The sequence below is a fragment of the Leuciscus leuciscus genome (genome assembly GCF_965113295.1).
Source record: "Leuciscus leuciscus genome assembly, chromosome: 3".
Lineage (NCBI taxonomy): Eukaryota > Metazoa > Chordata > Actinopteri > Cypriniformes > Leuciscidae > Leuciscus > Leuciscus leuciscus.
This window is the reverse complement of record NC_138727.1, coordinates 3,314,701-3,328,255: the sequence shown is the minus strand read 5'-3', so window position 1 is coordinate 3,328,255 and position 13,555 is coordinate 3,314,701. Positions and strand designations below refer to the sequence as shown.

Sequence of the window (13,555 nt, the reverse complement as noted above, 5' to 3'; positions counted from 1 at the left end):
AAGTATGTAAACAGGGTTTGGAACGTCATAAACATTTTGCATCAACTATTCGTTCCGAGAGTAAAACAATAAGATCACTCAGTTTTAAATATCATGTTTTAATGCCCTGCCATTTTAAAAGGGTGGAATCAGATGATAATGCTATTATGATCACAATATTCATTTCGCATAGTATTTCCGTTACACATAATTTTATCAGTAAAAAGACAATTGGATGGAAACAGAACATTTCAATTTGTTTGATGCATTTTCCCTGAAACTGTGTTAGCCATTTAAAAAAAAACCATGGTATTACCATTGTACTTATTCAGGGTTTCTGCAGGTTTTATGAAGGTAAATTTAATATTTTATAAAGACTTCTTTAAATCCAAGTAAAGAAAATGTAAGGGATACATTGAAGAGAATATGTTAATATGTTCCTTAAGGGAGAAACACTGAGTCTAAGCAACACTTCAGAGTGTGAAAATATAACTTCCAACACATATCCATTATATTTTCATTCATTTTACCAACAAAAAGAAGCTTGAATCGCATTCTGATCAAAAAAAATAAAAAAATAAAATAATTATAATAATATTTTTTTAATAATTTTTGACTTGTTTTCCAGTGCAACTGCATAAAGATTCTAACATCAAGATGCAAAAGCACATAAAAATATGACGTCTTGTTTTCTGTGAAACTGATCAAAATGTTTATGTTTAAAATGAGAATATCTGGAAAAATGTATTTCAAAAACTTAATTCAATGTGAAGTTTTCAAAACTAATTGACATATTTATTCTTATTTTAAGCATAAACTCACTTCACATTGAGTTAATCTTTTTTGACACTTGCATCTCAAGTAAATGCATCTTGATTTAAACATGTAAAACATAGAAAAAGACAAAAATGCAGAGAAATATATACATTTTTCTCAAACTTTGCTCTGATGTAAGAGTCACCGCAGATGATCATGCAAATCCAATAACACACACACACACACACACACACAATCCAAATCCTTTTTCTCTTTCTTTATTCATTTTGTCTCAATAGATTTTACACTATTTTTCTGGAACCAAAAAACATTTTGACTATATGACATAAAATAGCACATAATATATATATGCACAAATAAAACATTTAAAAATGGTTACATGAAAACTAATAATCATCCAAAGAGGGCTTGGTTTATAATTTTCTTCTGGTATTATTATCATCTCTGTGAACGTGTCGATGGGCTACTGCATCACTGATGGAAGTCAAGCAGCACAGCGTAAAAAAATACCCACAATCCCACTGAAAACAGGAGCGGGGAAGAGCATCAACACCGTCAAAACCTTTCGGCATCTCGGTGGCGATGCTCCCAAATAATAATAATAATAATAAACTCTTACATGTCTTAGTTATAGGTATAGTATATTCATATATAGATGGAGGTGAGAAGTAAATTCAGTAGACCTGTTGACACCCTAGTACATATTAATAGCTCTGAAACACAAAAGCTTAAAAACAATGGACTAAAGGTAAGGCAAAGTGTTTGGATACGCTGTGTCTGCTCAGTTTATCAACTGATTCCAAAGTGCTTTTATTTCACCGTCAGTCAACAATTTTGTGTGTCCCACAATTCATCTGGGGGAGTCAGAGATCCCAAAACATCCGTCACTTTCATCACATGTGCAGATTTTTTTTTTTTTCTCTATAGTGTAAATAGAAACATTCAATACATTTCTTTTTTTTTTTTATTTTTTTTTTTTAGCTTCTCAGATTAAATTGAAAATAACTTCTTAAATTTGACATAAAATACCATGCAAGATGATGCGTACTGAATATTTAGCTCTCCGGTTCAACTAAAGCCATATAAAAACAACCATCATTGATTTTTGTGTCGCCATATATATAACCATATTCAAATTGTGCATCAGTTTTGAAATGAACATCCTTAACAAGTTACAGGAAATCAAAGTGCAATCGTTGGGTTGTTGGACAAACCAGGACAACTCGCATAAATAATAAAAAAAAATTAAAAAAAATTCAACAAAAACGATCTTCACGAGTACTTGAGATCCGTTGTCAATTTTAAAAAAGGGGGGTTAAACGTTTCTTAAGTTACGTCACGCTATTGTAACTGGTGAGTATTTACTACTATCTTAAACGTTACACTGTTAAATGCTACTCCTGGTAATATAATCTCGACATAAACAAGGAAATGTTTCCGATATCTGCTTTACAATCTAACCTTTTGCAGTGCTCTAAACGAAAGAAAAAACAAAAGTAAAGAATCAACTTAACAATTACATCATTTACAAAAATACCAAAATTTAGTATCGCAACTTTAGGGTTGCCACAGCAACAACTTAATATTATTATGAAATAACTATCATACTACTGAGAATTTTTATTTTATTTAATTTTTTTACTTTTTTTTTTTGTTGTATTTCAGCTTTTTTTTTTTTTTTTTTTTTTTTTTTGGTAAAACATTACCTATACAATAAACATATTTGTATATTTTTTTTTTTTTACATAACACAAGCAGTTCTAACAGCCCGGCCTGCGCTTGCGCCGCGACGTCCCGAACGCGAGATCTAGAAGCGGCTCCTGATTGGCCGAGGCCGCCGTCGCTTTGAAGGACGACCGCGCGAAAGCCAAGCCCGGCTTAATAAATTACATTCATTTTTAAAATAGGTTACACCATTGTTTCCGTGTTCTAGCATTTAACAAAAAAAAAAAAACAGAATGACGATAAAATATATTTAAATCACTTTCCACTTCAAAAATTACATTAAAACTGTAACTTTTGGACAAAAAAAAAGAAAAAAAAAAAGAAAAAAAAAGCCCTAATACAAAAAATTAAAATAAAATCAAAATGCTAAGACCAGTGCCGTATTCCTGCGAAACCAAACGTCTCTCTGTGGATTGTCTGTGTTAACTGAGCACCATGAAAAGACATGATGTTTCTGATTGGATGGGTAACGCAGGCATGCACACGCTCACATCGATGCACAAACACACGCTCTTCACCCATCAGAAATCAGGCTGTGTGCACTTTATCCCAGGACAACAACTAAAAAAAAATGTAAAAACATGAAACGATGCAGTTTAGTAAGAAAACGACAGAACGGACAAGTCCTGACATTGAAGAACACAATCGTCCACCAAACTCAAACGTCACGCGACGTTACAGACATTTAGCTCGTCCTTTTACATTTCCGATGTCAACAGGATCAACATTCTACCGATTCAGTCTCGCACCATGTGTGTGTGTGTGTGTGTGTGTGTGTGTGTGTGAATGAAACAGACCCATGATGATGATGTGTGTGTGTGTGTATGAAATGCATTTACGTCTACGTGTTTCTCGTCTCGTTTCCGTCCAAATTGGTGATTCCGGGAGCTTTAGCTTGAGTGTTTTCATAACCCCCGACCCCACATAAAGTCATCTTCTCAAGATGCTTGCTGTGTAAAATAGATTTCTTAGGCACTTCTAAACTGTTTATCAAATAAAACAGGATTATCGGCGAGAGCGCAGACGTCGCGTCAGGGATGGTGTACGTCCGACGCTCCGCGCCCGCGCCCCCTCCTCCTCCTCGTCCATTCGCTGGGCACCGTGTGATTGGGACAACGAACAGGCAAACTGGAGAAGTCCGTCTCGTGTTTTTACGAGTTAGTTTTACAGCAGCTCTCCAGTTTAATGAAAGCCCTTGGCACGGGATTAGAAGCCGGAGTCGACTCCCTGATGGCCAGTGTTCCCACGGACACATCCAAATCATTCACCGTCCACTTAAAAACAAGTAAAGGAAGGAGTAAAACACAGTCCTTTAGCAGAGACAGAAAGGTGGTTGCATGGCACGTGGTTTGCCACATTCGCACTTCTCACGCAGTAAACCTTTCTTTGGCCACTGGGGGGGGGGTGAAAGAAAAACAAAAAACGAATCATTTCCGCTTGCGAAGACGGATCAAGCTCAAGTCCAAGAAGGAGAAACCGGAGGGAGGCGCATGTTTTGACCAGTAGACAATCTTCTTTTTGTCCGCCATGTGACATTCGGTGTATTAAAACAAGAAAAAAATTAAAATAAAATAAAATAAAAACCAAGCAACCCCTCTTTCCCCTATCCGGAGGGTCATGGGGATGTTAAGACAAACTCTGCAGGAGACGTCCTCCCGTTCAAGACAATCAAGCACTTATTATTAAGCACTATTTCTGACAGTGCAAACCGAGTGTGTGTACGTGTGTGTGTGTGTGTGTGTGTGTGTGTTTGAGCTTGTCGTCCGCTCAGGGTGAACATTGTGCATTTGTTTTTCATTTAAAAACAACCATGGGAGAAAAATACACATTATTATCATCTGACTGGTGACGATCATTCGGATGAATCTCACTTATGCCTCTATGAAACGTGCTGTACATTGACGTATATTTATATATATATATTTATATATATATATATTTTCTTGTTTCGTTTTTTATATCTTTTGTTTTTGAAGTTAGAAACCGGTTGAGTCACTTTTCTGAGCATAACAGGTATACGGTGTGTGTTGTGTGTGTGTGTGTGTGTGTGTGTGTGTGTTGTGGCTTGCTAATGTGTTTACGCTGTATCATGCAGGTTGCTGTAGTTCTATCGGGGAGGGCAGGTCGTATTTACACGGGGATCTTTTTGGGTTTCTCAAAGCAGCTTCCTGACACCCCGTCCCTCTCCGGTGGATTACTTCAAGATGATCTGCAGGAAAACAAACACAAAACAGCATCTGAGTATCAGTAAAGGCCCATTACACATCATCATACATCATCAGGACTCACACTTATAGGCTACGTGACACTGTTTAAAGGAGTCCGTGTGTAGAGAGAGAGAGAGAGAGATGATGCCGATGCGACATGAGCGAGGGATGTGCATGCTATTTATTAATGTAGTGTTTGCACTGTAGAGACTCAAAATATCCATATTATAAAAAGATTTAGTCTTTTCAGGTGCAAAAAGCAGCAAATGCAAAGGACTTGGTCTTATTTGCATGCTTCTGTTGATACATATTTGTTAAATAATAATTAAATGTGTTAATATTTTTTGAAAGAGTCTCTTCTGCTCAGCAATGCTGCATTTATTTGATCAAAAATACAGTAAAAATTGTGAAATATTATTCCCAATTTAAATCAGCTGTTTTCTATGTGAATATATATAGTAACGTGTAATTTATATCCTGTGATCAAAGCTGAATTTCCACGTTTTCAGTGTCACATGATCCCTCAGAGATCATTCTAACATAAGCTTAAGCTTTTTTCATGATTATTTGCTGAATTGAAAGTTCAAAAGAACAGGATTTGAAAAGGAGTAACATTATAAATGCCTTTTACTGATGCTTTTGATCAATTTGATGCATCCTCGCTGAATAAAATAACTAGTTTCTTTCAAAAAATTTTTGCATTTATAGTTTCCATGCTATTTTAATACAATTTTGTGTAAAAATGTAAACTTTGGCAGGCTAATCGATGCATACAAAAAAAAATAAAAAGATGTGTCGCATACTGCATAAATAGCAGAGTCGTATGCTAGTATGCGAGTCAGAACACAGCCAGGTCTCCATCTCACACTGTGGACTCAGTCTCTTTCACTTCATCCCGTTATATAACAGCATTTATTAGAGGTGGGAATCGGCAAGGCTTCGGGTCACTGATGTATTTTTGTGTGTTTTTCTGCAGGTTTTTAATTCTTCTGCATGCATGCGTGTGGGAGTAACGTAAACCCATGGGAAATGCCTCAAACAACATCATATTAGGGCTGGGTATTGACACAAATTTCACGATTCGATTCGATTTCGATTCAATATTGATTATTTTGTATATCAGGGACAATACATGGCAAAAGGAAAACAAATCTCTTAACTAATGCTGTAACCTATGGGAGTCAGTGGTAGCCTATAGGCTTCATTAGCCTGACTATAATATAAGTGATTGATACTGGTTTGTAAACAAACACTTAAATTACACTTTTATTTATATTAATAATAATAGAGTTATATGAAATATAAACATTTAAATGGTGGCTGTCATAAAAACCTGCCAGATTTATTCAAACATGCAATTAAATATTGAAGAACATTAAAAATTATAATGAATATGTAATACGGTGCATATATTTAGCAGAATGCTCCGCTCTAGAGTTAATTCTTCTCGCTGACTGACGAGTTTATGGTTTTTCTGAGGTAAATGTGACGTTACATGACATTGTTTACAAGCTGTTTTACTGACGTCTTTCCACGGTTGAAACACTGATTGGGCGACTCCACGTCACATGATACGGATTTCGATAAGTTGAACTCTTAACACACTTTCAGACGCTCATTCATGTTTATTTCGCGCTGTAACTGGTGTTATTAAGGCGGAAGAGAAGATCATGTGCTTCTCTAGAGATGAGCCAGAGCGATCTCACGCCACAGCCACAAAACGGTTTTTATGTTTTTGAATTTCGTAAGAAAATGGATGTAATTTGAAATCTGAAACTTTGTTTCATATCAATAGTTACAAAGATTATTGTGATTTATTGGATGGGATGCAGCGCTACAATGTTACATTCATTCATCAACTGAAAACAGGATGACTAATCGAGTCTTGGGATTTAAGAACCGATATCGGTTCGTAAAAATGAGAAATTGATATTTTTTACCCAGCCCTACATCATATATAATCAGAAATATTGAATGACTGGACTAGTTACCCAACCGGCACTTGGCACAAGTGTGTGGGTCGTATCGCTAATCTTTTGCCTGGATTGAAAACATCTTGAAATGTTTTATTAAAGCAGCTCAAGCCAACAGTAAAAGCGCAGTGTGATCAAGCGTCACCAAATGTGTAAAGTCACCATGAAACACAGTCAGCGTTGTGAGGTAAAGGCAAGTGTGACAGCCGGCTGCACCACGGCATGATGGGAAAGCAAGGCCAGAGAGGGTTCACATGCAAGCTATGAGACAATGACAATGTAAAGAACAGCGACTCTATGTTGGATCATGATATTAAATGTGATGTGAACCAGGTTTAGCTGCTATAATGTCATATTTCAGACGATTCTGACAAGCCGTTTTCTGTCCTAGTTTGTAATAAATGAAGTACCAACGTTAGACGCACTGAAAAAAACATTGCTATTAATAAACAGAGGGAGATAGGATGTATATACTGTATATATACAATTATTAATAATATTGTAAACAATTACAGTTATTGTAATATATAGACTTATTAATATGTAATTAATCAACTGCATATAATATTGATAATTATATAGATTACATAGTGTAAATATATGCAATTATATTTTATTTAGATATAATTATATTTTTTAGCTTGTATAAACATAAATATATTTTTTTAGCAACAGTAAATATCACCATCTTAATGTAAATATACACTATATAATAAAAACAAATACATTACATAATATAAATATAGAATTCTAGAGCTTTAAAGTTTAAATGTGCATATCTGATATTTCAATTTTGAAAAATATTTTTAATACTTAAAAAACACCATTATATTAATAATGCAAATATATATTAAATACATTACATAAATAATATGAATATAGAAATTTAGAGCTTTAAATTTTAAATGTGCATATCCATTTAGAAATATATATATATTTTAAATACTTTTTATATACATTAAATACATTACATATATAAAATTAATATAGAAATCTAAAGCTTTAAATTTTAAATGTGCATATCCATTAAAAAAATTATATATATATTTTTAAAAAATACCATTATATTAATAATGTAAATATACTTAATTGAAATAATTCATACATTACAGAATGTAAACGAGCATATCTAAAGTTTTTTTTAAATATATTTTTAATACCCATTTTTTAAATATCATTATATTAATAATGAAAATATACATTTAATACATAACATAAATAATATTAATATAGAAATCTAAAGCTTTACATTTTAAACGTGCATATCCATTTAAAAAATTTTTTTTTAAATACTTTAAAAAAACATTATATTAATAATGTAAATATACATTAATGCACTTTAGAAGGTAAATATTTGATTCTTTAAATTTGTAAATGTGTATTATCTCAAGTTTTTTAATTTATCATCAATGTAAATATACATTATTAAAATAATACATACATTATGTAATATAAATGTTTGATTCTATAGACCTTTAAATATTAAATATCTGTTTTATATATTGCTGTAAAATATATATTCAACAGCCAAAAATTAAAAGCCAATAAAACTCAAGATTTTTTTTTTAAGCTACATGGTTACAAACATTATTTTAATATCAAGTAATTGCTAAATGCACGCAAGTAAATAAAAAGGTTGATATTAGATGGAAATAAATCTCGGTGGCTCCTCTCTCTGTCCAGGAGGGGGCGCTAGTGCCCTACAAACACAGCTCTCAGCGACCCCTGAACTCTTCACATCGCTCTTGGCACGTCAGACCCAAACTCTCAGGCTGTGTTCGTAATGGCATACTATCACACTTATATTTCCTATCATATTTTCTGTATGCATGGAATACCCAGATATCATATTTGACCTAGCATAACTCAAGAACACTGAAATCAGTGTGTGTGTGTGTGTAAGCTGTGTGTTCGGATTAGAAGTCCTACTATGTTGCAAGTATGCAGTGTGTATATACTGTGAATAGTATGCATGAAATTCCCGCATTACCTACTACATCTGCTGAAACCTGATGTACGCATCTGAGGACACTGCTTGGGATACTGACTCCCACAATGCAACGCGCTCCATGTGACGTTTCATCTGCGTGTAGAATTCAGCGTGAGTGAACTGGAGGCGGGGAATAATTATTAATGTAACACTTTTAGAAGTACACATATATATATATACATGTTAGGGTGAAGTACAGTCTAGCTGTGTTTCCGAGAACACTTGTTAGTAGCACAGAAATTGCACTTTTAATCTCTAACGGCATGTTTTCCCGATCAAGTCAAATCAACTCATTTTTATTTATACAGCGCTTTAAGCAATACAGATTTCAAAGCAGGAATATAATGATGATTCAGTGATGCAAACAGAGATCAATGCTTCAACAGAGCTTGAAAAAAGAGAATAGTGTCATTATAATGATAAATTCCCTCAACGATTACAGTCTTGTGATGTCGACCAATCAGATTACAGTCTTGTGATGTCGACCAATCAGATTAGGGAGAACGTGCGCGTCATAGTAACGCATCTAAAACTTCAGATTATAATTACGATGCAGTCAGTCATATGAAATATCCTTTTCTCTTGACAAATAAAACCATATATATATATCAGAATAGCTTTTTTTCCCCAAGGTTATAATACCACCTGACTTCTACACTCACGCCATCTCTATTATTCTCTCGCGTAGAACCGTAATTAAGTGCACTGTTATTATATTTAATTATTTATGCACTGTATTTGGTATCTGCCACTATTATAATACACTGCATACACACGTGAGACGCCTCGACAAATTCCTTGTATGTTTTGCACACTTGGTAGAGCTTGTTAAATTGATAAATCACGATTTATTTGTATTTTTTACACGATTCTAAAAAAGACAACTAAACAAATTAACATGTAATTTACTAGAGGTTCAGACAAAAGTCTATTTAAAATGTTTATTTAATCTGAATCAATTATTTTTAAAAATCAGGTTGAGTGAATGATTCAATGACTCACTCAAAAACACTTCACTTGTTTCACAGCTGGATGAATCAGTGTTTTTTGAATGAGTCTATTGAATGAATCTATTGAATGAATCTACTGAAAGAATCTATTGAAAGAATCTATTGAATGAATGATTCAATGACTCACTCAAAAACACTTCATTTGTTTCACAACTGGATGAATCAGTTTTTTTTAATGAGTCTATTGAATGAATCTATTGAATGAATGATTCAATGACTCACTCAAAAACACTTCACTTGTTTCACAACTGGATGAATCAGTGTTTTTTGAATGAGTCTATTGAATGAATCTATTGAATGAATCTACTGAAAGAATCTATTGAAAGAATCTATTGAATGAATGATTCAATGACTCACTCAAAAACACTTCACTTGTTTCACAACTGGATGAATCAGTGTTTTTTGAATGAGTCTATTGAACTGAATGAATCTATTGAATGAACGATTCAATGACAATCGCTGTAATCGCTACAGTTGTTTTTTGAAGTGTCATGTGACTTTCTAAAGGTGATTCACTCTATTTTGATCGCTTCCGTAGACACCAGTGTTTACATCTGAACTATAAACTTTTATCCCAGCACTTCTGTGATAACATGAATATGCGTAGCACAGAAATAATGAAACTGTTTGGCCGAAAAGACTTAGATTTAATTGTTCCAGTGAGATTTTGTCAAAGGTTTAACAGACACAGACGAATCGTTGTCATTCAGGAATAAGATCGCGAGGGTGTCTGAATCGAGATCGCAAACTCTTTTTAAACTATTAATCATGTAATGCTAACACTCGGCTAATAGAGTTGATTCAGATTCAGATCTATTACCATTATCAACGAAATTTGAACACTGACAAAATATATATTTATGTAATACGTAGGGCATAACCTACCATAAATCTTTGATTATTATTTAATAAATAATATTATTATTTTTGATTTGATTCAAGCTAGTAAATGTCCATATTAAGCACATTTTACATTTTTACATTTAAAGATGTAAAAATTGTACATTTCACTTGATTTTAAGTGAAAAACATGATTTAATTTCACCGAATCAACTTGACTTTACACCAACAAACAGAATTTTTACGGGTTAGATCGAGACAGTCGAAAGCGAGGACATTTTCACATTAAAAGAAGCACATTTTATCATAAGGTCGGCTGTGCTGAATTAATATTCAATGTTTGTCATGTGACAACTACCCTGAAACACTATTTGTTGCATACTATTTCACACACTATTCTCAGAATCTAGTAGTCAGTGTGTGCACTGTGTAGTAAGCAGTGAGTTAGTGTGCCCCTCCGAACACAGCCTCAGTCCAGTAGATTATGACGTGACCTGTGTTCATCTGCCTCAAGCTGAAGTCATCACCTCAGAGCTGTGTGTGTGCAGCAGTCAAGCGCTTGTTTACGCCTCTCTCTCGCTGCATAATTAAACTCATGTGTGAGATTAGCACTCGCGGCGATGACTCAGCGGACGCTGCTGGTTCTGTCTGTCTGGCTCTGAGACTGACGCAAACACACACACACTAGAGAAAAGGCCTCTGTGTTCTCTGAGAACCTCCATTAAATCAAACATCACGAGTCTCGGACTGAAGCATCTGCTAAACGTAGAATTTAAAGTTGACTATTTATTTTCTTAATTCATATTTCTGGCGTCTTTTCGACATCAAATCACATTTTTCTTGGTGAAAATCCTGTTTGACATGGAAATAAGTCAAGATAATTCAATAATCTGAATCTGAAATATTTTGAAATAAAATGAATAATAGATGAAATAATATATAATAAAATTACTAATATAAAAATGTATACAAATACATAATCATTAATGAAATTATTATTATTATTATTATAAACATCCTTATTATTATTGTTGTTGTTATTAATATCTCTGTTTTCAATTTTCACATTTATTTGTCAGTGGTTTTGACATTTAAAGTATTATTTAATGAATTAATAATATTATTATTAATAATAATAATTTGAAATAAATTTAAATAATAACATTGCTTTAAATTTATAACTACCGGTATTACTACTAAGATTATAATATTTATTTTACAAATATTTAATAGTTTTATAATACATAGTTTTTAAATTTACAATTACTACTACACACATTTAAATATTTATTGTAATAATATTAAAGTTTAATAGTATTTATTATGACTATTATTTTAATTTTTATAAATATAATCATTATTATTATTATATAAATGTAAAATATTGAAAAAAATATTTTTTTATTGCTATTATTAATAATAAATTTAACAATAAGTGTACATTTTCAAACCACAGACAAATGTGAAAATTTCACACAAACATGTCACTCTTGCATTATCCAAATAAAAACAGGCTGTTCATGTTCAGTGTCAAGATTAGTTGCGTTACTCTGAATCCTAATCGGTTATGAAAGATATCGTACGATTAATAAACTGTATGAACTTCCTATTTTCAGCTCAATAACGTGACTGAAGACTGCAGAGACGTGAGGTGCAGTGCTTCATTTCTCCTGCCAGGTGGCGCTGAAGAGCCTAGAACGGTCTGGCAAGAGACCCTCAGGAAACAGGTTCAGTTTCACGTGACGAGACTACAAACGTCCCAGATCCCTGAGAACATTTAAACAACAGGAAGAGCCGCTCGCTGACAGGAAGAGGCTTCACTTAAGGACGACGGAAGTGGGAAAGCCCTCAAAGTCTCCTCGTGTGACCCCCGAGTGAACAATACCAAAAAAGAATGGGAGCGGTCCGAGGAATGCATGATGGGAACTGATAACAGATCTGGAACGTTCATAACATTTGTAGCTATTGTGGGTGCAGTCTGACCTCCGAGTTCAACACAAGAAAGCACATTAAGCGGTGTTGACGTGTGCGCGACAGGAGATCATGAGCAAGTCTAGGGCTATTGTCAGGCGCGCGCTGTAATTGCCGGTTCGTGAACGTCACGCACACATTCCCTCCCACAGCACCATTTTTAGCGCCTTATGGAAAAGCCAAACCTCCCCTGCTTTCCCAAATCAACCCAGAGACGGGAGAATAAGTGGAAATATGACTGTGTGTTTCATTAGCTCGACACCAGACGTGTTTGTCATCAAGATGTGTGGATGAGGAAGGATATCTCGACATCAAAATAAAGCAAGGACATGCAGAACAAAAACAAGAAAATAATGCAACACAACACAACTACTATTTTGCCAATGTGCGAGCTCTGAATAAGCACCGATCCGTCCGAATAAGTGCTTGTTTTGATTTTGCCAAATCGATTCGAGGCAAAGTGCTTATTCAGAGCTCAGGGATTTATGAAAGAAAGCTTTTAAAAGGAGCAAACCTGATTGGCTGGTGCTGTTGTTGCGTAGGGGACACTTGTGGCAGGAGTTGTTGCTGCAGAGACAGTAGCAGGCGTAGCACTGTACATCATGGGTACTTTTTCAGGAAGGGAACCATGGAAGCAATGAACAGGTAGGTGGAGCATTATGGAAACCAATGCAACAGGTGTTTGGTTGGTTGGGTTTTTTGTTGTTTGTTTTTTTGGTTTTGTAGTTTAGCAATGGTGTATTTTACAGAGCAGCGAGCCATCGTTAGGTTAAACCAGCAGATGGCATGCAATCACGATGCAAAGCGAGAGAAGCATGGGAAAAAATAAAACAAAAACAAGAGGAAAAAAAGGCTGATTACAATCACCTCAAGGAAATTTATCACCATAATCAGTTGTACCCAGAGAAGTCTGGCATGGGTGGTTAGTTCGAGTGACAGATTATTACATGTCTCGAGACTTTTCAGAAGTTTTGATCGTACGATCTACGGGAAAACTACAGGGAAAGGCCGTTTTGTGTGGCTCTCAGACAGGTCAATCGTGATCAGGTGGGATATTTCTCTAGGAAACTGATCAAATTTCCC

General features: G+C 34.4%; 1 protein-coding gene across 17 annotated transcripts in view; it reads right to left on the bottom strand.

Annotated features, from left to right (window-relative positions):
* Nucleotides 1–997: 997 nt before the first annotated feature.
* The window catches only part of mbnl2 (muscleblind-like splicing regulator 2), a 92,269-nt gene continuing 79,711 nt past the window's right edge, over nucleotides 998–13,555 (bottom strand). For 7 of the 17 annotated variants that reach the window (XM_082163873.1, XM_082163862.1, XM_082163876.1 and 4 more), the window contains 3 exons: nucleotides 12,987–13,081; nucleotides 8,652–8,771; nucleotides 998–4,690 (listed from right to left, as the gene is read on the bottom strand). In XM_082163873.1, the coding sequence (XP_082019999.1) occupies nucleotides 8,655–8,771; nucleotides 12,987–13,081 (212 nt within the window). In that variant the 3' untranslated portion in view covers nucleotides 998–4,690; nucleotides 8,652–8,654. The remainder of the gene's footprint in view (nucleotides 4,691–8,651; nucleotides 8,772–12,986; nucleotides 13,082–13,555) is intronic. The other 10 variants (XM_082163874.1, XM_082163878.1, XM_082163863.1 and 7 more) reach the window with 7 other exon arrangements.